This window comes from Mauremys reevesii, linkage group 1 (assembly GCF_016161935.1).
Source record: "Mauremys reevesii isolate NIE-2019 linkage group 1, ASM1616193v1, whole genome shotgun sequence".
NCBI classification, from domain to species: Eukaryota; Metazoa; Chordata; order Testudines; family Geoemydidae; genus Mauremys; species Mauremys reevesii.
Window position 1 is genome coordinate 103533268 of NC_052623.1, and position 26515 is coordinate 103559782.

At 43.0% G+C, this 26515-nt stretch overlaps 1 protein-coding gene across 7 annotated transcripts in view; it reads left to right on the forward strand.

Annotated features, from left to right (window-relative positions):
* PCCA (propionyl-CoA carboxylase subunit alpha) overlaps positions 1 to 26515 on the forward strand; it is a 414132-nt gene that overhangs the window by 114876 nt on the left and 272741 nt on the right. For all 7 annotated transcript variants that reach the window (XM_039502573.1, XM_039502579.1, XM_039502605.1 and 4 more), the window contains 2 exons: positions 17783 to 17914; positions 26410 to 26446. In XM_039502573.1, the coding sequence (XP_039358507.1) occupies positions 17783 to 17914; positions 26410 to 26446 (169 nt within the window). The remainder of the gene's footprint in view (positions 1 to 17782; positions 17915 to 26409; positions 26447 to 26515) is intronic.

Here is a 26515-nt window from a genome sequence, read left to right on the forward strand (position 1 = left end):
TTTTACAACTCCTAATCCATGAATAAAGATTGAATTTTCAGAGGATTAAGTAAATGTTAGTTTGTTTAATGGACCGTTTAAAAAACTTCTTCTGATGGTGAGTCTCACCTTTTTTCTACTCTGCTAGCTTAAAAAAACCCACCTATATCTTCCCTCCAGAATACTGCACTTCACTCATACCCCCATCTAAGAACCTCTTGACATAACACACTTTACATTTAAAAAAAAAATTCCTGCTATTTTCCATGACTAAAAACGTATCTGCTGAGGCTAGCTAAATGTTTATTTCCTGCAGAGAATCTTAAAAAGAAATGTCCTCTTTCAAAATGTCTGGCCTCATTTAGGATGGCCACCATTTCTCTGCAGCTTAGGCAGATGGAAGCTCAGGACCTGATCTTGCAACTATTTAAGCCCATGCATAACTTTAGGTGTGAGAGTAGTCTGATTTCAGTAGAACTATTCATGTGTTGTAAATTAAGCACATGAGTAAGAGTTTGCAGGATTGAGGCCTTAGTCCACCTCAGTAAAGAGGGCCACCGCTAGTGAGAGTGCAGCCAGGTTCTCCTCTGGAAAATTGCCACCCAAGTGCTTTTCAGGAGGTGTAGAAGGTGAATATGCAGGTGAGAACAAGGACTATATCAGGGTAACGAAATTTACTGGCCCTCTAAGCCACATATGACAATCTTCAGAAGTTTGAGAGCCCCAGCAGGTATGCAGCCCCAAGACCCCCCTCCCTGCTGGGCAGAAGCCCCTACTCCACCACCCCGCTGAAAGGCAGAGGTCCCAAGCCATTCCCCCCCCACCCCCCTTTCCCCACCAGTCTGGTAGGTGGAGAATGGGTGTGTGTATGGGAGGAGGGAATCTGTGAGCTGCACTTGAGTGGTAAAAGAGCCTCATGTGGCTTGCGAGCCACAGTTTGGCCACCCCGGAATATATTGTGGTAAGCAGGTTAATATCTGGGGGTGGAGGGTTGAAGGAGGCTATGGGGCAGAGTTAAAGCTGTGGTGGTAATATCTTATGAGTAGACCGTTGTCAGCGTGTTGCGGGTGGATTCCCCGCTGACCCAGTGGCAGACCACTCTGCTGCTGTTAGACCCCTGGGCTGGGACGTGGTGGTGTTGGGTGGGCCCGTGTCCCCCCTGCCACCTCACCTCTGGGGTGGCAGTACTCCCCCTCCTTAGGTCAGGAGGCCTGTGCTCTGTGGGCAACCCCCTGCCAGTGCTCTACAGACTGCTTGCTGGGGCCCCTGCCCTGGATGAGGGCCTGGGCCCCCTGAACTATTTGTGGCCTTACCCTGCCTATGGGTTGGGGCCAGAGACTGTTAATTTCCCCATTTACTTAGCCTGTTTTAAAGGAGTGTGTGTAGCAAAGGGGTGTGGCCTCCCTCAGAGAAGACAGCAAGGGAGAGCCACACCCACCTGCAGGCTTACAGTCCCGTATTTTGTAATAGAGTATTATATGTCTGTTGCAGGTTAATTCAGCAAGTGACTTTCCACATTGCAGTGGTGTGGCTCTATAGCTGAGTACTGCTAAATATGGATTGTCTCTCACATCCATTGGTTTTTCTGAGCAAATTCTTCATTATACATTTTCCACGGTCAGCTAATCCATTGGTTTGAGGATATCTGGGGCTAGATGTCTCAGAATGAAAGTTGTGCATTTTAACCCAGGAATTCCCTCTTCCTGAATTGTGGTCGTTATTACTGTTCTTGGAGTTCCATGATGTGCAAATACAGATTAATGTGCCTGAGAGCTATCACTGTTGTGGTGTCTTCTAGTGGGACTACCTCTGGGAAACTGGTTAAGTAGTTCATTATAACCACATGATGATGTCTTCCCAAGGAATTGCAAGTTGTTTGTGCATTGTCATTGGTCCTTTCTGCTGGTAATATCTGTACTTCTGATATGTTCCACACTTGCTTTCTTCTATGTCGCTATTAATTTGTAGCCAGAACACACCTTCTCTAGCTCTCCTTTTTGATTTGGTCATTCAGAGATGCTCATCATGTATTTATTTCAGTATTTTCCTTCTCATCACTATGTAACCACGATCTGTGTTCTTTTCAAAAGCACACCTGAGATAACTGAAGGCTCCTTTTTACAGTAGGAATAGGCAGGTAGAAAGTGTTTTCCCCCTCCTTCCTTTACGTATTGCTTGTATCACTGCAATGTTTCAACCTTAGCTGTTTGTCACCAGTTCATTCCATGTGCCTGTAGATACAGCCCATGTCACTTACCATGTTCACATATATGTTCATTGCTTGTTCCAGATCATCAGACTGTGTATTGTCAGATGGAGCATATACTCTTGCTAAATGGCATCCAGGTTGGAACTCCAGGGTCATGTCATATGCTTCTCTATTTTAAAAAATAGTTGCTTTGGTGGTGTTTCTCTAGGTCCATCTTTGTGTACAGTAGAACCTCAGAGTTCATAGAATATCAGGGTTGGAAGGGACCTCAGGAGGTCATCTAGTCCAACCCCCTGCTCAAAGCAGGACCAATCCCCAGACTGATTTTTGCCCCAGATCCCTAAATGGCCCCCTCAAGGATGGAGTTCACAACCCTGGTTTTAGCAGGCCAATGCTCAAACCACTGAGCTATCTCTCCCCCTTGAACACCAGAGTTTTGAACTGACCAGTCAATCACACACCTCATTTGGAACAGGAAGTACACTATCAGGCAGCAGCAGACCCCCCCCCACCCCCAAAATGGGGGGCAAATACAGTATGGTACTGTGTTAAATGTAAACTACTTAAAAAAAAAGGGAAAGCAGCATTTATTTCTGCATAGTAACGTTTCAAAGTTGTATTAAGTCAATGTCCAGTTGTAAACTTTTGAAAGAACAACCATAAAGTTTTGTTCAGAGTGACGAACATTTCAGAGTTACGAACAACCTTCGTTCCCAAGGAATTTATAACTCTGAGGTTCTGCTGTATTGCAATCAGTTGTTTGTGATCAGTTTCTTCTTTGAAGCTATCACCAGAGAAAATCATGAAAAGTTGTACCTCCACATGCCAGATCTCATCGCTTCTCAGTTTTCAGTTTGTGCGTACGTCTTCTCTGTGGCTGTCATAGCTCTAGAAGCACACAAGGTTGGCAACCAGTCTGTTCCATGAGACTAATAGCATTGCTCCCAGCCCCGTTGAAGCATCTGTGGCTTTCAGTGGGCCAGAAAATTACAGCTCTGGAGTTGATGTCTGAATGTTTGTAAAATTTTTAAACTCTTTCATGCTCTGGCATATATGCCCATTCAGTGCCCTTGTGGAGGTGAGTCTTAGGTGCGTTGTGTGAGCTGCATAGTTAGATATGAATTTGCTGACATAATTCAACAGGCCTAGCAACCTTTATATTTCCTTTTTATCTTCTGGTTTCAGCATGTTCACTGTTGCTCAAATCATTGATTTAACCGGCAAAATCCCCTTTGAGGAATCTCTTCCAAGTATGTTATGTTTCGTGTTTGAAATTAACATTTGGTCTTACTCAGTTTAAGGTTATTAGCTCTTGCAATTTGCAGTACTCTCCTCAGTTGTTCCTGATGTTCAGTGGCAGTGCTGCTCCAAATTAGGTCATCAATGTATACTGATCCTCTAGCAGCTGGCTTATTTTACAGCAAAATACTTTTGGAGCCAAACATATTCCAAAAGGCAGTCTTAGGAAGTGGTATCTCCCAAACGGTGTGTTGAAACCGCAGATCTTGAAGACCTCCACGTCCAAGGAGATCTACCAAAATTCTGCATCCAATTTGCTGAAAAATTTGACTCATGCCAACTCGGACAATAGTTCACTTCTTGTGGGCAAGTGGAATTGTTCTCTTTTTATGTTTTTGTTCAGCTTCTTAGGGTTCATACATAGCTGTCGTCCCACTCCTTTTTCTCTACAATTACTCAGAAGTAAACCCAATCTGTTTTGTTTTTCCATTTGGTGAATGATACCATTTGCTGTCATATTTTGCAGCTGTTTTTCCAGCATCTTTCTTAAGGCTTGTGGAACTTTTCATAGAGTCTATTGCAGATTATGCATCTTCTCACAACTGTCTTGTATGTTACTTGTTCTTCTTCGAGTGATTGCTCCTATGCATTCCAGTTAGGTGTGCACGCCGTGTGTGCACGGCTCTTCGGAACATTTTTACCCTAGCAACTCCAGCGGGCCGGCTGGGCGCCCCCTGGAGTGGCGCCGCTATAGCGCCGGATATATACCCCAGCCGGCCCGTCCGCTCCTCAGTTCCTTCTTACCGCCCGTGACGGCCAGTTGGAACAGTGGAGTGCTCCGTTCACCTCCACAACCCTAGTGTTTCTCCGTTTGATAAGTATATATAGTTGGTTAAGTTAGTTAAGTTAGTTAAATAGTTTAGTATAGTTAGTGTAGTAAGGGGAATTAGGGGGGTTCGCCCCTCTTTTCCACAACCGGTGCGGGCTCATGCCCAAGGCACCGGGGTTTAAGCCCTGTTCGGCTTGCCAGTGGCACATGCTGATTGGGGATCCGCACGACTCCTGCCTGCGCTGCCTCGGGGAGTCCCATCGGCCAGACAAGTGCCCGATTTGTACGGCGTTTAAGCCACGGACGAGAAAGGAGCGGGACTCTCGATTAAAGCAGCTCCTTATGGAGTCGGCACTTAGCCCTGCCGTGCCGACCTGAGCGGCGCCGAAGCCTTCCTCGGCGCACAGCGCACCAGCGGTCCCGAGTCGGTCCGGTGCCGAGACTGTACGACCTCCGCAACCGGCACCGGTGTCCAGGCACCGTTCCCTCTCTCCGGCATGGAAACGGAAGGCGGCGCAGACGGCCTCTAAGCCTCCTGCACCGGGACCGCTCACCCAGCGACTTCCGGCACCGACTGTGGTGGTGCACAAGCCGGGCACGGTTCCGTCGACTCCGGCACCCCAAGAGCCGTTGAGTCTGGTACCTCCCTGCTCCCTGGTGCCAACTGCAGTCGAGCTACCTCTCCCATCAACGCCCGAGACCTTCTCGACGGCGAGAGAGCTCATCGAGCTCACAGAGGCACCGAGCCTCCGGCCCCCGGCACCGCCGGTGCGGGCTGTTCAGTCAGCGGGCAAGCCGGCTATGATGCGGCCCTCGTCCCCTGACAGACGGGATAGACGGCGCTCCAGGTCTCGGTCTCGGTCCCGATCCCGATCACGGAGACGGTCGCCGTCACGCCGATCCCGGTCCCGGCACCGATCACCATCGCGGTACCGCTTCCCGTCTCGGCGCCGGTCACAGTCCCGGTACCGCTCAGCATCGCGGTACCGGTCGCACTCCCGGAGACGCTCCCGATCCCGGTCACCTGACCGCCGATACCGCAGGAGGTCCGGCTCCCGGTACCGTTCCCGGCACCGCGACTCCCGAAGCCGCTCCCGCCGCCGTCGGTCGAGATCGCGGTCGAGCTCCCGGCACCGACACAGTCGATGGTCCCGCTCTCACTCCCGGCACCGCGACGACCGGCACCGTCCAGGGACAGACTGGTGGCATCGACGGTGCAATCTCTGAGCGCCTCTGCCCCCCCATGACCCTCTCGCCAGCCCTCGGTCGCCTCTCAGGCGGGCAGCGGTGGAGATCTCCGGGCCGACCCCCAAGGCCAGGACCACGGACCACAGCAGTGGGGCTTTTGGGCCCCCTGGGCCTACCACCAGGTGCAAGGGCTCCCCTTCCCCGTGGGCTCCGAACGCAGGATGCCGGAAGCCACGGTTAGCAGGCCTCCCCCATCACCACTGGGTGAGGCCCCACCGCCACCTGTTACGGCGGAGCATGCTGTGGCCAAGGCGGTTTCCCACCCCCTGGAAGACCCACCTCCAGAGGCCGTGGTCCAGGGTCTGTCCTCGTCTTCGTCGCCGGACGAGGCGGTGGCGGGGGCTTCTACGGCAGATCCCCCTCCAATTGACTTGTGGGCCCACCAGGACCTTCTTCGCCGGGTGGCGAAGGCTATTGATCTCCCCGTGGCAGAGGTCGCTGAGGATGACGACCCGGTGACCAGGGTGCTCGGAGCTGAGGCCCCGCTGCTGGTGGCCCTCCCCTTTATCCGCACCATTCAAAAGAACGCCACTACCATCTGGCAGTCCCTTAGAGCAGGGAGCACGTGGCCAGGGGCTCGATCTCTCGTGGAAAACGGCCTTCCTCGTCGCTATAACGTCAGCAAGACGAGTTTCCGAGCTCCGTGCCCTAACGGTTGGTCCACCGTATACCGTCTTCCACGGAGACAAGGTGCAGCTTCGACCACACCCGGCCTTCCTCCCTAAGGTGGTGTCGGCCTTCCACCTCAACCAGGACATTTTCCTTCCGGTCTTCTTCCCGAAGCCGCACGCCTCACCTCGTGAGCAACAGCTTCACACCCTGGACGTCCGCAGGGTCCTCGCTTTTTACATAGAGGTGACAAAGCCCTTCCGGCGTTCGCCCCAGCTGTTCGTAGCGGTTGCTGATCGCATAAAGGGCGAGCTGGTCTCTTCTCAGCGGATTTCCTCCTGGGTGACTGCATGTATCCGGACATGCTACGAGCTTGCTCGCGTGCCAGCTAGCCGCCTCACCGCTCACTCCACGAGGGCGCAAGCCTCGTCGGCCGCCTTTCTGACCCATGTTCCCATCCAAGACATCTGTAGAGCGGCCACCTGGTCTTCTGTCCACACCTTCGCTTCCCACTACGCGTTGGTGCAACAATCCAGAGACGATGCAGCCTTCGGCTCTTACACTCTGCCACGTCTCACTCCCACCCCACCGCCTAGGTAAGGCTTGGGAATCACCTAACTGGAATGCATAGGAGCAATCACTCGAAGAAGAAAAGACGGTTACTCACCGTTGTAACTGTTGTTCTTCGAGATGTGTTGCTCCTATCCATTCCAGACCCACCCTCCTTCCCCACTGTCGGAGTAGCCGGCAAGAAGGAACTGAGGAGCGGACGGGCCGGCTGGGGTATATATCCGGCGCTATAGCGGCGCCACTCCAGGGGGTGCCCAGCCGGCCCGCCGGAGTTGCTAGGGTAAAAATGTTCCGAAGAGCCGTGCACGCGCGGCGCGCACACCTAACTGGAATGGATAGGAGCAACACATCTCGAAGAACAACAGTTACAACGGTGAGTAACCGTCTTTTTCCTGTGAATACATCTGTATATGATGTTATTAATACTTTCTGACTCTCTTTCATTGTCTGTCTCTATGGCATACATCCTCTTAATGAGACAAAGCACCTTACGCATGTGTAGGCCCAAGATTGGTTGCTTACTTCTGTGTACCACAACAAACTCTTGTTGTATCATTTCCCCCTTTTATTTAAATGTCAGTGTGCATTCTCCCAACACTGGAATTTTCCCTCCATTATACTCTTTCAGATAGTTTTGACTCTTCAACTTTTATATGCTCCTTACATCTCTCTGTTTCAATTTACTATATTTATTTGTGCCCCAGTGTCTTACCTTGTATGTCACTTAAGTGCCATTTGCGCATATTTTAATTAGCCAATCTTTTGAGTTTTCAGCCTCCTCCATTATTATGCTTAAGAACAGCTCTTCCTCTTTATTGATGAATCCATTACTGCACTTAATACATGCACTTTCCTGTGTTCTCTGCACATTTTAGCATAAGGGTTGGGTTTATTACTGTTTCTACGTATTGGCCTGAATGCTGGATATTTCCTATATTCATACTGGTTGCCACATTGCTTTACACGTTTCAGTCCCTGGACAATTTAATTTCTGTGAAATTTTCCTTTCCCAATTTAGAACCATCAAGGGAATAGAACCACATTTGATTTTTACAGATCTTTTCATAGCAGGTGTCAGTAAACTTTACAGCACCATGCACCAATACATATATTATTCAGACTTGTTCTGTCAGGAACTTCCACTCCGTCATATATTTTGTTCAATAGGTTTGAAATAAACAACTTCCTTATAAATTAGCTGATGCACTGATTAGAAGAGGCAGAGTTTAGTACTGGCCCCAAACTGCAATTTAGAGTTGAAATGTAGATAGTAATATTGGTGAAAAATACAAATTTATGTAATGGATTTTACAATCCAGGTTTTTTGTTGTTTTTAAATATAAGATAAAGGGCCAAATTCTTGCTTGCTTTACTCAGCCAACAGTAAGTAAGTTGCATGACTAAGGTGAATAGGATTTGGTGGAAAATAAGCATCACCTACACAGGCCTTCATATCCAGAGATGTTGAAATCAGCAACAATAATGCTTCTCTCAACTAGGGTTTGGATATAAATGTGTGGGTGTTTAAAAAAAAACACATTAGTATTCAGGAGGAGAAAAAACCCTGTAATAACTTACCTGACATAATTTAGAACAGTTGAACACAGAACAGAGCAATTGGAGGGAGCGTTGTATCACCATTAAATAACCAAGGTAATGGCATGGAAGACTACGTGTTTGCTACTTCTCAGTGAGCTTGTTGGTACTAGCTGTAAGAGAGAGTTTATCTTCCGTTACCAGATGACAAGTTTTGTCCAAGTTCTGTGTGCACAAGTTTAAAGGTTGCTTTTTTTGTAGTAAACAAATTAAAAAAACAAAAACAACCCACAACTTTAATTGAGTTGGTTTATTTGACTACACTATTAGTTTTCTAGGATCTAAAGCTATATTAACTCAAATTCCCTCTATCAGTACTTCTGTATTGTATGACAGTGTAATATATACTGTATGTAGTGTTGTGTATATACTGTAATATGAGGTTTATTTAGATGTCTGTATTACATGTGATCTTAAAACACTTCACAACCTTAAACTGATATATTTTAGGATAACTTCTCCTACCAATGGAGTGCCTCTAGATCGATGATCATATGCAGCTTAAGTTTGACAGAGCATAGCAACAATGTACCCTTCATTTAAGGGCAGGAAATGAAGAAGAATAGTATGTCCAATTGAAAAAACAGGGGACTTTAGGTAGGCAGAATGTAATTAATTACCCAAGTTGGAGTTTAGTCAGGACAATGGGCTTACAGCCTTGTTCTTATGAATAGTGCCACTGGATATTTAATGACCACCTCAGTTTTATGCCATTTGAAAACTGGGACCTCCCAGTATCATGATGTTCCAAGCACCCTGCTGTGACACTAGCTCATTACTGTTTTGTTGAGACAGTGCCACTTACTGAATCACCAATACCACTGCTTCCAGCACCCAGTTCTGCAACAGACTTGCATTAGGCAAGCCATTTGTACTCTCTTTGACTCTCTCTATTTGCAATATGGGTATATTGATGCTTATTCAGCTTTGTAACCCCTGTGAGATCTCTGGGGAAAAAAGTATTGGTAAAACATTAAACATTATTAATTTATTATTTGACTTAGAGGAATTTCCTCCAAGTTCTGATTTAGTCTTATGGGATTATTGCAATTAAAAAAAAAATCCAGTGACTACGAGGCTGTGATTGTAAGATTTTTTGGGGGGCAGAGACTGTCTTTTATTTCTGTTTGTACAGCACCTAGCACAGTGTGGTCTTGGTTCATGACTGGGGCTGCTAGCCACTACAATAATACACACAGTTAATGCAAATAATTATAAAATCTTATCGATTTTCATTATTTGTTGAGCTCCAATTGTTTGCATTATTTTGTTATAGCCATGTAAGTTAAGCACAAGCATAATCTTTTGCAGAATTGAGAACTATTGCAAACATTTCAGAGAAGGAAGTTTCATTCTTGTGTTTATTTGAAAGGCTTCATGTCCACCTGTGGCATTGAATGGACAAAGGTATGGTTGTAGGGTATTTAGATATGTCATATGCACATATTGTATATGTATATTAACTTTTAGCTTGGTAATATATGAAATGTAAAATACTCGTAAGAAGTGAGCCCAGTTCCTTAGTAACATGAGATACTAGTTTAGCCAAAGGAACACCCCCTCCTCTCCACCATCAGTGCCTGTTTTTCATTTAGTGTAATGTATATTTTGTATTAAACATCTACTTGAGTATTCTGTGCCAAGTGCCGTTATTGCTTCCAGACTGAAAGCCAAACAGCTTGGAAAATAAAGTACTGTTAACTTTCTCTACTGTAGATAGTACAATCTTTGAAGTAGTGCTTCTTTTGGACAAGAGAAATGATTGGTATATTAGATGAATCCTAAAAAACCAACCAAACAAACAAGACTTTTTTTGGTGGACAGGGGAAATTAACTAATGCCTTCTGAAGAACAAATCTTATGTGGCTGTTTATATCGTGGAGAAAAGGTAAGTTGCTTAATAATTTGTGTAACTAAAAGGGATTCATATTCACTGTCTAATTGGTGGGAATGGTGTTCCATATGTCATACATCAGGTGAGTGTCTATCTTGCTGACACTTTCAGAACGTTTTGTACAACACTTGCACCTTTATGAACATTTAAGAAAAAAACAAAAACCCAACAACTTGTACTAATGGTGAGATAGATGCTCCTTTTGCCTCTGGCAAAATCCTCTACCACAGATGGTCTTCCAGTGAAGAGAACTGATAGAACTTTATCTTGCATTAAAAATGAAAATGGTCCCTACAAGGCTGGAAGATTGAGATTACACTTGTTAGTGTTTGCCATTTCCTTTGTGCATACCTGATTTCTTCTCTTTATCTTCATGTAATCAGCAGCTATATCCATTTCCAGAATCTAATTGAACGTAATGAAGAAAGAGGTTGGGCCGTTAAGCCTCTGCATTCTCTGCTCTTTGTGCTGATCATGGTGCTAAAAAGAGATGAGTTAACATAAACCTGAGTAGGCTGTTTAACCTTTTTTCTCTTCTGGAAATGTAGATGCAATAACATTTGCAGCTGAAAAGGCTCATTCGCAGTTTCTAATGTTTAAGGATGCAAATGAAGCATTTTGTCTTTACTGTCGCCTGGAGGTGTTATGCAAGAAAACAGAAAGAGGTTTCTAGGATTAGTTCCACAGATTTCTTTTATCATGTAAAAAACTAAGGCAGGTTTCAGTGCCATGAACTGAAGAAAACAATATGGAAAACATCTAGGGAAAATTCTTACATGTTTTCATCTAGTTCTACCTAAATTTTCTGGGTGTTCATTATTTATGAAAAGTTAAATACTTAGTTGTTATGGTGCATAATGTTAAAGTTAACTTTATATCCTTTTTGGGAACCTCACTTTTTTTTTAAAGTATCCTATAAATGGAAGCACAATTGATCATTAATATTTGTATGTCACGTAAGTTACTGTACACTTGGATTTTATAGTAGATTTTCTTTGTTAGAAAGTGCTTTCTGACTTCTTATATGGTCTGGTTCTGCATTTGGGTTCTTGAGAAGTGTACAGTTATAATAATAAAAAGATGATTACTTAGATTATTCTTAAGCTTTGATTTGATGTTTTATTAAATTAGATTTGGGCTTCATAGTAAAATCCAAAGCAAATATTTGAATACTTTTTCACGAAGATGGTTAGCTTTTTGAGAGTTCAGAAAACGTTTTTTCAATTTTACTGTTGCACTCTCGTGTTAATGATATTTTAGTATTCTTATTATTGCATTTCTACAAATTGGAAATTTCTTCTAAATAAAGAAAATACAATTTATTGTATATACTATGAAATTCCTGTATGATGGTTAATAAATGTGAAAATTAGTTCATACTGTACGATAGTATGATTTTGGAATATATATGCCCTTATAAGATTAATATTCTTTATTGTGCCATTCTAATTACCATGTTATGGGTATAGAATTTCATATTTTAGGAAACTTTAAAATAAATGTTAGTTTCTAATATTACTTTTTCATTTAGTTATTTGTGCCTTAGGTGATGCTGACTAGATGTATTATGGCTGCTCCTTGACCCCTACCCAAGAGGTTACATACCTTTCCTCTGAGACAACCAGAGGTAGTGGAACTAGAGTCCTATAATGCAGAGGTAGTGGAACTAGAGTCCTATAATGCAATCTTGGGTCCAGTCCATACTGGGCCAGAAACAGTGCTTGGAAATTGTTTAAATTTTATTTAAGCATGATTCTATCTAAACAGAATTCTGGAACAGTTAGACTGCCCTTCCTCTTCGCCCCCCCCTTTTTTTTTTTTGGTTAGTTCTTGTGGAAATGTACTTAAATATAGTGTGAACACTATGCCCCTACTCTCTTCACAGCCCATTACAGACAGGGCAAGAGTGTAAAATGTTTGGTGCAACTTGAGGTAGTCCTATTTTTGTATCCTGTCCATAGGAGGCTTGTGCTTGTCATATGGACAGAAATGTATTAAATATCCAGCAGGCTAGATTGATTACGTATGTTATTTTATTGGTATTATAGGACAAAAATTCACTGTCTCCAATAAAATGATTAATTTGCAACAGAATTTATTTCTGGCTAGTTGGCTGTCTGATCATGTTTATATTGCCATTACTATGTATAACTATTACTTGGAATGAAGAGTGGGGTTTAAATTCATAGCAGTTCTCAATGTGCTAGTGGTGTACCACAGAGGAATATACAAATAAATCTTGTTTGTCCATGTTTTAATAAAGCAAAAACATAAATTTAAGCCTCCTACTTGGATGAATTCCAAGTAGATTAAATACTATCCAATATATCTCAGCGGTTTCAGGATTTTAAATGGGTATCCTATCATGGTCACATGGTGGTGGGAAAGAACTAGATGGGGAAGTGACCCAGTGTAGCTAAACTAGCTTCATAGGGGGATGAAGAACTGGTGGTGCTTTTCTGTCTCCTGTTGACATTTTTAGAATAGTTTTATGGGAGGACAAAGATTTTGAGTTGTCAGATGCATAGGACAGTGAGTTGGTGCATGTGTCGAAAGGGAGATTGTTTCCCTCTTATTTTTAGAAAGCACAAGTTTTAAACTAAATTTGAAGATAATTTAAGAATTTTTTTTAAACCCATGTTGTTTGTTTTTTTTAAACCATGCAGGTACTTTCTTTCTTGGACTCAACATGTAGGAATGTTGTGAGTCTGTCCTATCTTCTGCAAGTGTAGAATGTAGATTTATTCTGGGAGTTCTAAAGTGGACTCATCTAGAATCTATTCTTCTTTGGTAGCCCTGCTTGCATTATAGAACAAAAGGACAGCACAGAAATGTTATTTGTTTTAATAGTGGACTCTGTGCAGCACAGTGAGAAGTGGCTTGGCCATAGGATCCAGTTCATGACATCTTCATTGCTCCTCTTTTGGAGAAGTATTCAGACCTTGATCTTGAGAGCTGCTGAATGCTGGTTCAGATCCAGTAAACATTTACGCATGAGCTTAACTTCGTCAGTGTGACTACTTACGTGCTTAAATACTTTGCTGAATTGGGATCACAATGCTCAGCTCCTTGTAGAACTGAGTCCCAGGGACGGCTTTAGGCCGATTCCTCTGAATCGGGCCCTGCGCCTAAGAGGGCCCTGCGCCCTAAAGAAGAGTGTGTCTAACTTTTTAAAATTTTTATTCACCCGGCGGCGTTCAAGGTCTTTGGCGGCATTTCGGCGGCAGGTCCTTCACTCGCTCCAGGTCTTCGTCGGCGGGTCCTTCAGTGCCGCAGAAGACCCAGAGCGTGTGAAGGACCCGCTGCTGAAGTGCCGCCGAAGACCTGGACCGCTGCTGGGTCTTCGAATTGGGGCCCCGCAGTTCCTAAAGCCGGCCCTGCTGAGTCCGTAATGCTTTCCTCTGCGCTTCTAGGTGAAGTTCCTTTCTGCATCACTTTTTCTGCTCCTTCTCTTTTTAGCTTTTTTCCTGTTCTTCCTCATCCCCCCCTCACCTTCCTAGGGATGAAAGTAACATTCAACACTTATCGGTGCTGGCACCGGCCCCCGGAAGGGGTGAGGCCTCAGGTGCAAGGGGCGGGGCTGAGGGGTCAGTGTCCCCCAGCCAGCTCATCCATGCAACCTGGCCCGCGCCACCAGGGGCTCCAGCAGCGATTTAAAGGGCCTGGGGCCCTGGCCGCTTTAACATGGCTGCCTCTTCCCACCCCCATCGTCGTCCTTGCCAGTAGGGACTCAGCAGGGCTGCTGATGGGGGTTGGAAAAGGGGTAGCGATGTTAAAGCGCTTTAAGGGGAGTCGTTAAAGCGCTTTAAGCGGAGTCGTTAATGATTACAGTGTCTTAAAAGGATAAGATAAATAGGTGACAAACCAACATACGCACACGTAAAATTAATTTTAACTTTGTAGTTAGATGTTGTTAGATGTTTGGCTGTATGTGTGTGTGTGCCCTCTGTGTGTAGCCCCAGCCCGACGCAGACAGCTGGCATGGCAGACCTCGAGCGAATCGCTCAATGACCACAAAATCCGTTAACGGATGAAGGCACCAGGCCAGGTTTATTGTCGACGAAGCACAGTACTATTATCCCTCAGCCTCTACCAGACCACTAATACATGTATGCCCATAACAATGTACCAGCTCAGTGAATGGCGGGACTTTCCGTTTCTCCCTAGGCCAGACAAAAATACTCCCTCTGAGATGCATCTTTATACCCCGATACAAATAAGTTAATATTGCCCCTCTAACATAGTTAGTTACTGCCCCCTGACGTCGCTAGTTATTACCTATCACCTTGTACATGTTGGTTCTATCAAAACATCTTTATTACGTACTGTCATCCTGACATTATTTTTTAGGAGGGGTCAGTGTGTTCCTGTTATCCTTGGGGATTGTTTTTGTACCATCCTTGATATTGGGATATTCTGATACCACTTGATATCGGGATGTGTTTGCATGAGTACTCTGTGACTAGCACTTATTAGGAATGTGTATTTCTGCAATATCAGCCCTGTTCTTGCCAGATTCTGTGAGCAGGTCCTGCCTCATACCAGGCCTCTGATACCAGGGCTTATGTCTCAGGCTCTCTTCCTACTAAATTCCCCCATTTTTTTGTCTTTTTTTATGGGGAGGATATTTACCCATTGTTCCAGAAAAGCATAATGCTTGGACTGAAGATGGCCCAGTGGGCTAAACACTGTTATGTGTCCACCTTACTTTTCCATCCACATATTCACGCCCCCTCTGTTCCTTAGTCTGCACATTCCCTTGTACGACTGATGGACAGATTTTATTTTCCAATTGTTTTTAGTCCCTTATAGTGGACCTGGGAAGGTTAGGCCTGGCACCATGGCTGAGGCATGGGGTGTAGAGTTATACTTTGATAACCTATGGGTGACGTGAGTGTCCGAAACCGATTGCAGTTCGATCAGCTTTGGTATTGGGAGAGGAAAAACCAGGCTGGACCAGAATCAAGTTTAAAGCCAAGTGGCTGCGTTTATTGGGGGGATAGTTACAACGTTGGCCGAGGAGGGGGGCAATTCTTAGCTGGGATGTTATTAAACAATACAGACACACCCAAAAATCATTAACAATACAACTCTATACTGCTCACTGCTTCACACTGAGTAGGCAGACACACCAATTACACAAGGAGGAAATCGGGTTCGTCAGAGCGGTGCCCGGTGCAACACAGAAAAGAGACCCACAGGCCACTGCCTCAACCGCCCTTGCTTTCACACTAAGGGATTTACCCAGAGTGTGGTGCGGCTGCGATTGTGCAGGTTCCACTCACACAGACCGCGGGGACAGAAACCCCTTGGTCAGCTAATCCTCAGGTGGAGACAGCACCTAGCACCAAACACTCCAGACAAAGACAGAGCAGTAACTCACACAACTTAAAACAGTCTATAGTTAACTATCTACTAAAACTCAGAACAACTATACAAACTAAACAACTGTGCAATTATGAGCTCAATACTATAGAATACAACAATTCAACTCTCATATACTGTATACACACTTGGTACCGAGTTCGGGAGGGGGAAAAAGAGGGGAAGCTAGGTAAACAAACTGTCAGAAATTAGAAAGCAAATACCGCACTCCAGGCGCAGCTGACCAGCAGAGCAGACACCAGAAGCATGACGAGTTGATAGAAATAGATCCAAAACGATAAATCCGAAACGACACGACACGAGCTAGCTATAACGGGAGGAGACCCTGGCTGAAAGGTTGATCAGGCCCTTCAGCTGACACGCGGACACTCCGCAAAAGTTTTGGGGGGAAACCTAGTTTTATTCGAAGGGTCTCACTCACTCGTGTCAGCATCTGATTGGTCCCTGGCTCCTACACCCTTCAGGCTCCGAACTGTTGCCCCCCACGCCAACAGGATTTGCACACGGCACACTGGCGTCTCTGCACAAGGCACTAGCCTGACCCCTAGATGACCAGGCCAAAAAGAGCGGGAAAATGCACACAGCACTAGAATGTTGCACACCGCACCTCAGGGTTGCACACGACACCACGGTGTTGCTGGGCAGAATTAGGTCTCTGCCCTCTCCTGTGGAACAAGAACCTGGTCCAAGATGGAGGCTGCCTTGTCCTTTTAGCAGAACAAGATGGCCGCAGACCGACAATTGGCCATACAGAACCATAACTATGTATAGGGTTGTGACAATGAGAAGGCCTTTATACTTACTTGGTGGTCAGTGAGTTGGGCGTTGGTCAGAATTATAGTAATATGCACGTGTATGTGTTTGTACCTTAAACATTTATTATAGGACACATTTGGTTCAATACACCTCACAGAGTATCCAGGTATACAGATGTCCAACAGCCTTTACAAACTGGTATAAGTACAAACATTTGCTTTAAAAATATTTAATAAGCATTTGATTATTCCTTATAATGATTATTCATTACTATGGCAGTGTTGATGGTGGCTGACTTGGGTCATTCCACAAACTTTAAAGCACAAATTCTGAACTTCAAAATAGTATCAGTGTTAAATGGCAGTTGTGAAAATACTGGTATTCAGTAAGCTGTCCTTCCTCAACACTTTCAGTTGTGGTGGGTAACTTTTGCTTCTTAACTCATTGATCAGTAAGAAAGAGGTTCTTCTCTTTTAAATCAAGCCAATGGGAAAAGCCAAACAGTCTGGCATGACTACTCTTTTGATGGTTAATCTTAATCCTACTTTGATCCCCATATAAAATTTTGAATATCTTAATAATGTAATAGTTCTGGCTCTAATTTTTGAGTACAAAGGACACACAAGCTCCTTACACTATGTGTGTGTGCGCACACAGAAAAGGAAAATAGTAACTTTCACCAAAGGTGATTGCAGTGGAATTGCCGGTGGACCTGCATAATATTATCCCTTAATAGAAGATTCTAAGAACTGTTATGAAAGGTACATTTTTCACTTAAGAAAACCCACTTTTGTTGGCTAGCATCATAGGGGATTAATGAGGAAAAATCATAATTCATTCTACTGGTATTAAAATAATTTTTATGCCACCCTATTTCCAGCTGAATGTGGAAAACCACATTTATAATATTTTGCTTGTCTGAAGGATGCATGCAAATATTATATTTTCCATATTGCAGTATTTTCAATATTTTTTAAGTTCAATCTTCAAAGTCTTTTAAAATGTTGACTAAGAGACTTTATACTTTCATTTTGATGTTGGATAAGGCTTTGGTTTAAAGAATGCATAATGAAATCCTGAACTGTATTATACTTTAGTAAGCAATCTTTATAAGTCACTTGTGGCTATTTCAATCATTGGTTAACTGGACTCCTCTCACTCAAGGGATATTTCTAATTTTCAGACTGGAATACTTTGACTTTCTGCTGTTTTCTTTGGCCTGGCTTTGATTTATACAGACATGGATTATAGGGGGTTTGGATCTGTGTGTATGCACGTTTAACAAGTCCATATACATTTTTAATGTACCAGCTCAAATGCGTCTTCTCTTTTAGTTATGTTTCTCCATAAATATATTATTCTCCAAATAAAGTTTCATTAATAAATTTAGATTTTTCTTGTGTAAACCCATAATGAACTCCTGCCTAAGGATTTTTTTTTTAAATTTAAACCTTCATTGTCTCCACAGGCATCAGAAGGTGTCACCTTTATTGGACCTGACACACATGCTATTCAAGCTATGGGAGACAAGATTGAAAGCAAATTATTAGCCAAGAATGCAAAGGTCAACACAATCCCTGGCTTTGATGGAGTGGTCAAGGTGAGAAACTGTTTAACCGCTGTCTCTCCTATATAGGCTCTCACATTGTTTAAATAAAAGTACCACTCTTTTCAAAGGTGTGATATAGGATGCAATTATAAATTCAATATTCCAACTTCAATAGAAGATCCAACTGAAAAAATGTCATGGTCCTGATATTTTCATTGGGAAAAATGCTTCTGAAGAGGAAGAGCTGTTGGAAGAATAGAATGAATTGTCAAATTTTAAGCAGTATGCCATGGATGGCATATGAGGTGTGGTTCCTCAAAACATCTCACTTTTTAAATTACATTTGAGATAGTTAAGACGGGAATATGAGTTTAATACACTAGGTGTAGGTTGGTGATTGTGTATGTGTGCGTGTGTGTATGCATGCATATATACCTTGATGTGTGTTTCTCTTCCTTCATTTTCCCCCCAGTTGTATTAACTTTATTGGCATGACCTAGGTAAAGTGTTGCCAAAGTTAATATGTTAAGTATTTGTGGGCAGCACAGGTTTTGCAGTGGCAATGGCATTTGATACACCATGTCTATTTTGTAGTTCTCCCCAGTACTGAGTCAGTTGTAGACTACCATATATTATGAGACTGGTAGACACAAGGAGATGGTACTGAATGCTCACTGATAGCTATACCATACTAGCTATTCTGGGCTTTTCTCCCGTAGACAAACACTTAGTGATCTTCATTGACCAAGATGCACAGTGTTCAGCATCATGTCAGCTACCCAGGATTAAACCCTTTTGATGTTTTTTGCTGGAAGGAATGAGTGACAGAGAGATTAATGGGAGAGAGGGAGGTAGAGAGGACATGATGGGGGAGAAATTGAAAAAACATATCCTACGGACCTGGGAGCAGAGGTAATCCTTCATCTCCTAGTTCTGCGTTTTCACTAAGGGTATATCTACACTGCCCACGTTACAGCACGGCTGTGGCAGTGCTGTGACATGGGCAGTGTAGACACACTTTATTGCTGGGGGAGAGCTCTCCTGGCGATTTAAAAAAAAAACCCAAAACAACCCACCCCGAACGAGTGGTGGTAGCTTTTAAAGTGCTGTCTATACTGGCACTTTTCAGTGCTAAAACTTTTGTCACTTAATGGGGTGGTTTTTCACACCCTTGAACGACTAAAGTTTTAGCGCTGAAAGTGGCAACGTAGACACAGCCTAAATCTAGCTTTTCCTGCAGCAAGAGAAGCCAGCCTGGCTTTTACACAGGTAGCTTTGCTTCCATTATGCTTTCCCCATAGAGAGACAGCTTTACAAAACCATTTTTTCCTATGTGGATGCCTCTTTGGATTGGCCTGAGAATGACCTAGATTATGACTGGACGCTGGATGCTAGTCACTGTGGATCTGCATACGCTAGGCAAAATAGCATTGCTAGTGCTGTGGAAATGCCTGGGGCCTGCAATGTCTGAAGGACTCACTGTGTTCACAAATAAGTGTTCACGGGCATTTTACAATGCCATTACCATCCAGGAGAGTACACTGCCTTGGATCAAACCTTTATAAAGCCACTCCCTATGCTGGTGTGCTCTCTGCTGGTGCAGTGCTAATATTGATGGGAATGCAGAGGTGTTGCAGCAATAACAGGTCATCTCGGATCCATTGCAGGCTTCCATGTCCTGTCTTTCAGCAACTGCTTCATACAAGGTTTGAAAGACTTAGCAACAGTCTAGCTGTTACCTAGGCCTGGTCTATGCTAGGGGTGGGGGGGTCGATGTAAGATATGCAACTTCAGCTACGGGAATAGTGTAGCTGAAGTCGACATATCTTATTTCGATTTACCTCCCGTCCTCACGGCGCAGGATCGATGGCCACGGTTCCCCCGTCGACTCCACTTCTGCCTCTCGCCCTGGTAGAGTTCCAGAGTTGACGGGAGCGCGTTCTGGGATCGATTTATCACGTCTAGGCAAGACGCGGTAAATCGAACCCCGATAGAGCGCTACCCACTGATCCAGCGGGTAGTGTGGACATACCCCCAGGTGAACTCTGCTCTTTCTGATACCTTGTCCCTCATTCTAACAATCCTAAGGGCAAGTGAGGACTGCAGCTGGAAAAAAATCCGATGAGTAGGACCCATGGAGTTGAATATTCAGAAATAGCTTTTATTTTACACATGAAACCATCAAATGTTTATGGAACACTTAAAACAATTTTATGATTTTTAATATTATTGGGCTATGTCTACACTGGCAAGTGAAAAACAAAACTTGTGTTGTTCAGAGGTGTTGGGAACCCCCCACCCCCGAAAGGCGAAAGTTTTGTCAACGACAAGCACCAGTGTGAAGAGCGCTCAGTGTGAAGCGTGCTCCTGCCAACAACGCTAACGCCACTCATTGGGGGTGGAGAGCCGACAGACAGCAGCTGCACTGTGCGCATTTTAGCAGCCCGGCTGTAGTGGCACAGCTGTGTCGCTAAAAGCTGGGTAGTGTAGACACAGCCTTAATGTTTTCAGGTACTGGTTGTTTTGTGCTATTGTAAAATACCCTGATTTTGTGGGCTTGATGAGTGGTTAGCAAACACTAACGACAACTAATAGCTTGTTTTCCAAGCAACATTGCACCTACAGGCCTCTGGCATAAGTACATATAGTCAGTTATTTTCCCCATTAATAATTGAAAATAACTGACTATGTACTTATTCCAGAGGCCTGTAGGTGCAGTGTGTTTTGGGAAACTAGCTCAGAAACTCCCAGAACCCCAAAAATTAATGTAAAGAGGATCACTAGTGATATGTTTGTATTAGTATGTGGATGACAGGCAGCTATACGTGACCTTTATGCCAAAAATAAACAACGTCATCTCCCAGCCCTCAATTGGATGAGATCAGCACCTACTTGAATGAAGAGCAGTGTCCATCAAAACTCCTGCCACCCTCCCCCCCCAAATCCTCATAAACAAAACTTACTAATCAGGTTGGATTTCCTACCTTCTGGGGAGAAAGGGAAATTGTTTCTTTTAGATTCTTGTGAGATTCCTGGATATCAGAAACAACCTATAGCGATGCACACTAGTCAACTCTGCTCCCACATGAAATAAAGCCTTGAACAGAAGAGAGGTTGACTTGACTGGGAAAGCCTGTGGCATTATATACTTAGACCCAAGGGAAGAACCCCATCAACCGAAGTAGGATGAGAATATCTGCCTACGATTGCCTTGAATCCCTGATTGGAAGGAATCACAACAGATGTGAACTTGTTTATTGTGGTATCCACCTGGATCACAAAGTGTTACAGGGCTTTTAGTCCCTGGTAGACAGAGTTTTTTTGATCAATCAGGAGAGTGCAGAACAGCTCTGCATTCCATTTGCCAATTCAGCCAGGAAGTGAAGGGCAATGCAGTGAGGAGCTCAGTGGATACTATCACAGGAGCTGCATTCAAGGGAGGGGATGAGGAGCTAAAAGCATGGTGTTTGGTCTCAGACTTGTTTTTAACTTTGCATTTTTGCCTTTCTAGTAGCCCATCCACTTGGCCAGTGAGCAGGAGAGCCTTCAGGCTCTTCTGTGTTTGAATCCCTACCTGACTTTTCATCAGGACAAGGTAGTCTTGAGGAGTGTGATTTTTAAAGACACAAAGGGCTTTTATGTTCTCTAATTCTACTGAAAGTCCTTGAGAGTTGGATGCCTAACTCTCCTTTGTGCCTAACTCTGTTCTCCTTTTTACTTACCCAGTTGACTTCCTCTTTCCATTTGGAAAGAAAAATGCCTTCACACTCTCTACCTGAAGAGAGCTTTGCATAATACTGTAAAGACTACTTTACAAGTTAGAAAGACCGATCAGGGTGGTTGTTTTTTGGTGCACAAAAAGGCATAAGAAAGATCGAGTGCTTCACTGTCTTGTTCAGTTCAAGACTGCATTAAGGAAGACTACATTGCTCGGAGTGAAGAGCTATCTGTCTGTTTATTAAATGTCATTTAAACAGTGCTGCGAAATGTACAGGGTGCTTCACAAATCTAGAGTGGAACACGTCCCCTTCCTCAAATAGCTTATCATTTAAGACAACAGTTTTATACCCATGGTCCATGGACCCAAGGGTATCTGCAGGCTATGTCTAAGATTTCCAAAGGGATCCGCACCTGCATTTGAAAATTTTTTGGCCAGGAGAACAAAGTATTGTACAGTAGAAAGGATTATTTCAAGGGTTCTTCTTTAAGAAGAGTTTTGAAAAATGGAAGAAGAAGGTGCCTGGCATTCAAGAGATGGGAACCTGTTCCTAGGGGAGTGATCAGCATAAATGAAGGTCTGAAGTCAAGAGTGGAAGAGGGAGATGAAGGGATCATTGAAGATAGAGTATTGGGAGGAGCAGTGAAAGTGAGTTGGGAAGTAAGAGGAAATAAGAGTGCAGCTGTGGGTGAGAGCAGGATTATGCAAGAATATGAGGATGAGCAGCCTAAATCTGATACAGTAAGATAAAGGGAGTCAGTAGGGGGCATCGGTTTGAGAACATGAGGACTTCAGCAGATATTTTGGTTAGACTGGGGCCTGGTCTACATCTTAAAATTTAGGTCAGCATAGCTACATCTCCCAGGAGCATGAAAAACCCACATCACTGAGGGTATGGCAACACTTACAGCTGTACAACGCTGCCGCGGGAGCGCTTCCGTGGCAGCGCTTTGAAGTGCAAGTGTGGTTGCGGCGCCAGCGCTGGGAGAGAGCTCTCCCAGCGCTGCAGGTACTCCACCTCCCTGTGGGGATTAGCTTACAGCACTGGGAGCCTCGCTCCCAGCGCTGGGGCAGTGTTTACACTGGCGCTTTACAGCGCTGTAACTTGCTGCGCTCAGGGGGGTGTTTTTTCACACCCCTGAGCGAGAAGGTTGCAGTGCTGTAAAGTGCCAGTGTAGCCAAGGCCTCAGTGACATAGCTATGCTGACCTAACCCCCAGTGTAAATGCAGTTATGCTGCCAGAAGAATCTTGTGGTGCTATAGCTTTGCTGGTATAGTCTCTATAGTGAAGACATGGCATTAAATGGGAGAGGTAAGAAGCAGAGAGGCCAAAGAGAAAGAAGTTACAATAATAATCAAGGTGAGCAATGACCAAACTGAGTGGTGATAAAGAAGTGTATGTGGGTTTCTCACAGTGGGAAAAGTGACAGAAGGCAAGATTTTACAGGTTAAAGAAACGTGAGGGAGAAACTGGGTAGTGGGGAGGCGGAAAGAGGCTGTAGTGAAAGGTGGGAGTGGGGAAGATAGCAGAGAAAAGTTGCTGGACGGTGTCCAGTTTACTTGTACAGCAAGTGCCGCAAGGCTGAGTGTGGGTCCAGTAGGTTAATATCTGTAGATGAAATCCTCTCCCCTCTGAAGTCAATGGGAGTTTTGACAGAGATTTCAGTGGGGTGAAGATTTTTCTGTATGTTTTTGGTTTTTTCCTACGTAGCCATTTCAGTATGTTTTTGAGCTGGACGCTGATGTTAAAATGCCCCCTAAACCTCTCGCAAAATAAATATTGGATATTAGTAACCACTTACCTATTAGTTTGGATTTTCCATGTTCCTCTACACCACCAAACATCCCCATCCCTGAAAAATATTAAGTAGTTATTACTAGGTAATGAAAATTGTAGAGCTCCCAAAGTCTCTCAACTAGTTCAGCAAGTCAATCCACTACTTTTTTCCTGTTTCCATCTGCTGGTACGTTGCAAAGAAGAATTTAATCCAAATGAACAGGTAAGAAATTTCTATTTAATTTAACAAAAATGACTTTTTAATGCCCCTTTAACTTAACCATGGTAAACTCAGCCATTTGTAAAACATAATCGGTAACGTGACTTTTATATCACTCTTTTATTAATTGTCCAAACTAGTAAAAATGTATTAACATAATAAAATAATGTGCCAGAATTGTATAGTTTTTTTAATAATTAATGTGTTTTAAACAAAAACTAGTGTAGCTTAAGGGTATTTACAGGAAACTTCAATACACCAATGAAACCTTTGCAAAAGATGAAGTACATTAAAATATTTTAAAATACTCTTTTAATACTCATGTTTTCTTTGTATATTTTCCACACATGCTCTTATGCATTGGGTAGTACATTATTTGTGATACTGAATTTTTTTCCATGGCAGCTATGCAGTGTGTCTGTCAGAACTACTCAGCACCAATAATCTAAAAATAACTGCCTTAAATTTTTATTAGAACTTGGACACTTGCCATATTTATGTAATTTTCAAATAAAATGTACCGTATTAAAATTTACTGTTTCAGGGAAAGAGATCAAAAGGCAGTTGCTAGAGACTGGATTATGCTAGTTGATTATGCATTTTTTCCCAACAGTTTCCCTCTCTCCTCCCTCTTTTAACAATTTGAAAACAAACAAACAATATCTTCTGTTTCTAAAGCAGACTGTGAAAGCTAAAAAATTCGGATATACATTGAATTGCTGTTGTGAAGTTGTTTTAATTTTAATACATTAGCGCCAACTAAATTGATGTTAAAATAGTATAAATAAGTGATATCCTTGCTGGGCAGGCTTCTTAAATCTGTTCCCCTCATTGTTTTTCAGGATAAAATGATTTGAGGCAATTAATGCTATGCTTCTCATATTGCGCTATTTATTCTTTAAAATTGTTGACTGTACGTATAAAACAGTCATGCCTCTGAAAAGTTGTCTTCCAGTGATTTGCTGCTTGTTTTTCTCTGAATTTGCAATATACATTAGCCACTTGTTTGCAGGTAACTAAGTGAAAAAATTTATCCTATTTGCTTCCCCCTCTCCCAATTCTATTTTGCAAATATATGACTGAATTTGCAAGAGAAAAGAAATGTAAAAGTTTCCTTCTTGACTATAATCGTGGCTCTTCATCAGTCATCACTCTTCCTGCATTTTGTTCAAGAGGCTCTAATTGTCTGCATTTGGCAGGTTTAACACTTCCTGACAGAGAGGCTATTAAGGGGAAGTATTCTCGCATAACTGTCACAGGCAGGAACAAAGAACCTTCAAACTCAATGTGTGGAAACCACTAACATTCTTAAATGACCCTTTTCATGCATTTTTATCCCTTTAAGCTAAAATTTGGAGAGTGCAGGGTCATGGAAAGCAGCAAGGTGTAATAAAACAGTAAACCTTGATTTTATTTTGTAGATTTATCTCTGACTTAAAAACAATTGTTATTTGGAAAAATCTCATTAACAGATGTGACTGCTTGGAGTAAAAAGACTTAAAACTGATGTAGCTTTCAGGACTGCTTTGAACTTAACAAGCACCGATTTGTGGAGCAGACTAGCTAATGAAAGGAAATTAAATTTTCTGACAACTTCCCCTGCCAGCCTCCTTATTCTTCATGGGGTTGTTACTAGGTACTGAAGACTTTTAAAGAGGATTTTGTTTTATTTGACATAAATGAACCAGGTATGAACATTTTGTATGTATTTTAAAAAAAGTTCTGACCTGGGTGCTTTTAAAACAAATTGCCTTAAAAGCTTTACGAATATTGAGTTTCATTTTAATGTTCATAAGTCAACCCCTTAAGCTTCAGACGCACTTAGCAGCTGGTGGTTTCCAGACATTACTGCCTTCCATTCAAATCTTTTAATGTATGTCACAGAATAGTATAAATATTAGCAAATTTGGATGGAATTTTCAGATTTAACCCATACCACTAGCATATAAAATTTTTTCTTTTTACGGTATCATGATGGAAATATATTATTGTGGGTGAAGGGCAGCAGAATTTAACTACTGAATGAGAGAGAAAATTTGGCTATTACAAGTGAACCTGTGCTGAAAGTACCTTGGGAGAATCATTTTACTTCCCTTGGCTTCCCTCTCACCCACACTCCATTACACTTTCCTTTCCGTAGTTTGAGTCAGCTGATGCAATATAGATGGTGACAACAAAAGAACTTTGCTAATTAATAGTATTTTACAAACTGTTTTTGATCATGGAAACCATTATTTGAATTTATGCATTTCAGACAACAGTTCAAAACCCTAACAAGTTACATTAAAGCATCTCTCTTGAGGCTCAAAACTGAAGTTGATATGAATTTTGGCTGAATAAGAACTGCAAGATTTAGTCGTTAAAGAAGTTCTGTAAGATTCATTCTGAATCTGAATCTTATCCAAACAATAGAGAATCAACTCCCCCTGCTGACAGCATCTGGGAAAACATGACATAAATAACGGGACAGAAACAAGCTGGCAATGGACGAGCTTTAATGATCTGATTTATGATCCATTATTGATTGTAAACTTCTAAATTTTACCATTTAAATTCCTTCAATTGCAGAAAATGATTTTGAGATTCTGGTAGTGCTTCCTGTCAGCTGATTGCTTGCTGCTTTGAGTTTCTCAGTATAATAATGATGAGGTAGAATTTACATTCCACTTATGGTATTAATTTTACATTCCTCTGACTGAAAAGGGTCAGAAGGTTGTAAAATCAAACATTAAATGAATCAGAGGAGACAGTAGTGCAATATATGACTGCCCTAAGGACATAGTGCAATGGCTGATGGGATTAATGTTAGGTCTCATTTCCTGCTTTTACAGGATGCAGATGAAGCTGTCAGAATTGCAAGGGAAATTGGTAAGTTCTTAAATTAGCTATGGTGGGATTTGTGTGCCTCTCAGCAGACATGGTTGACTAAATTGAATG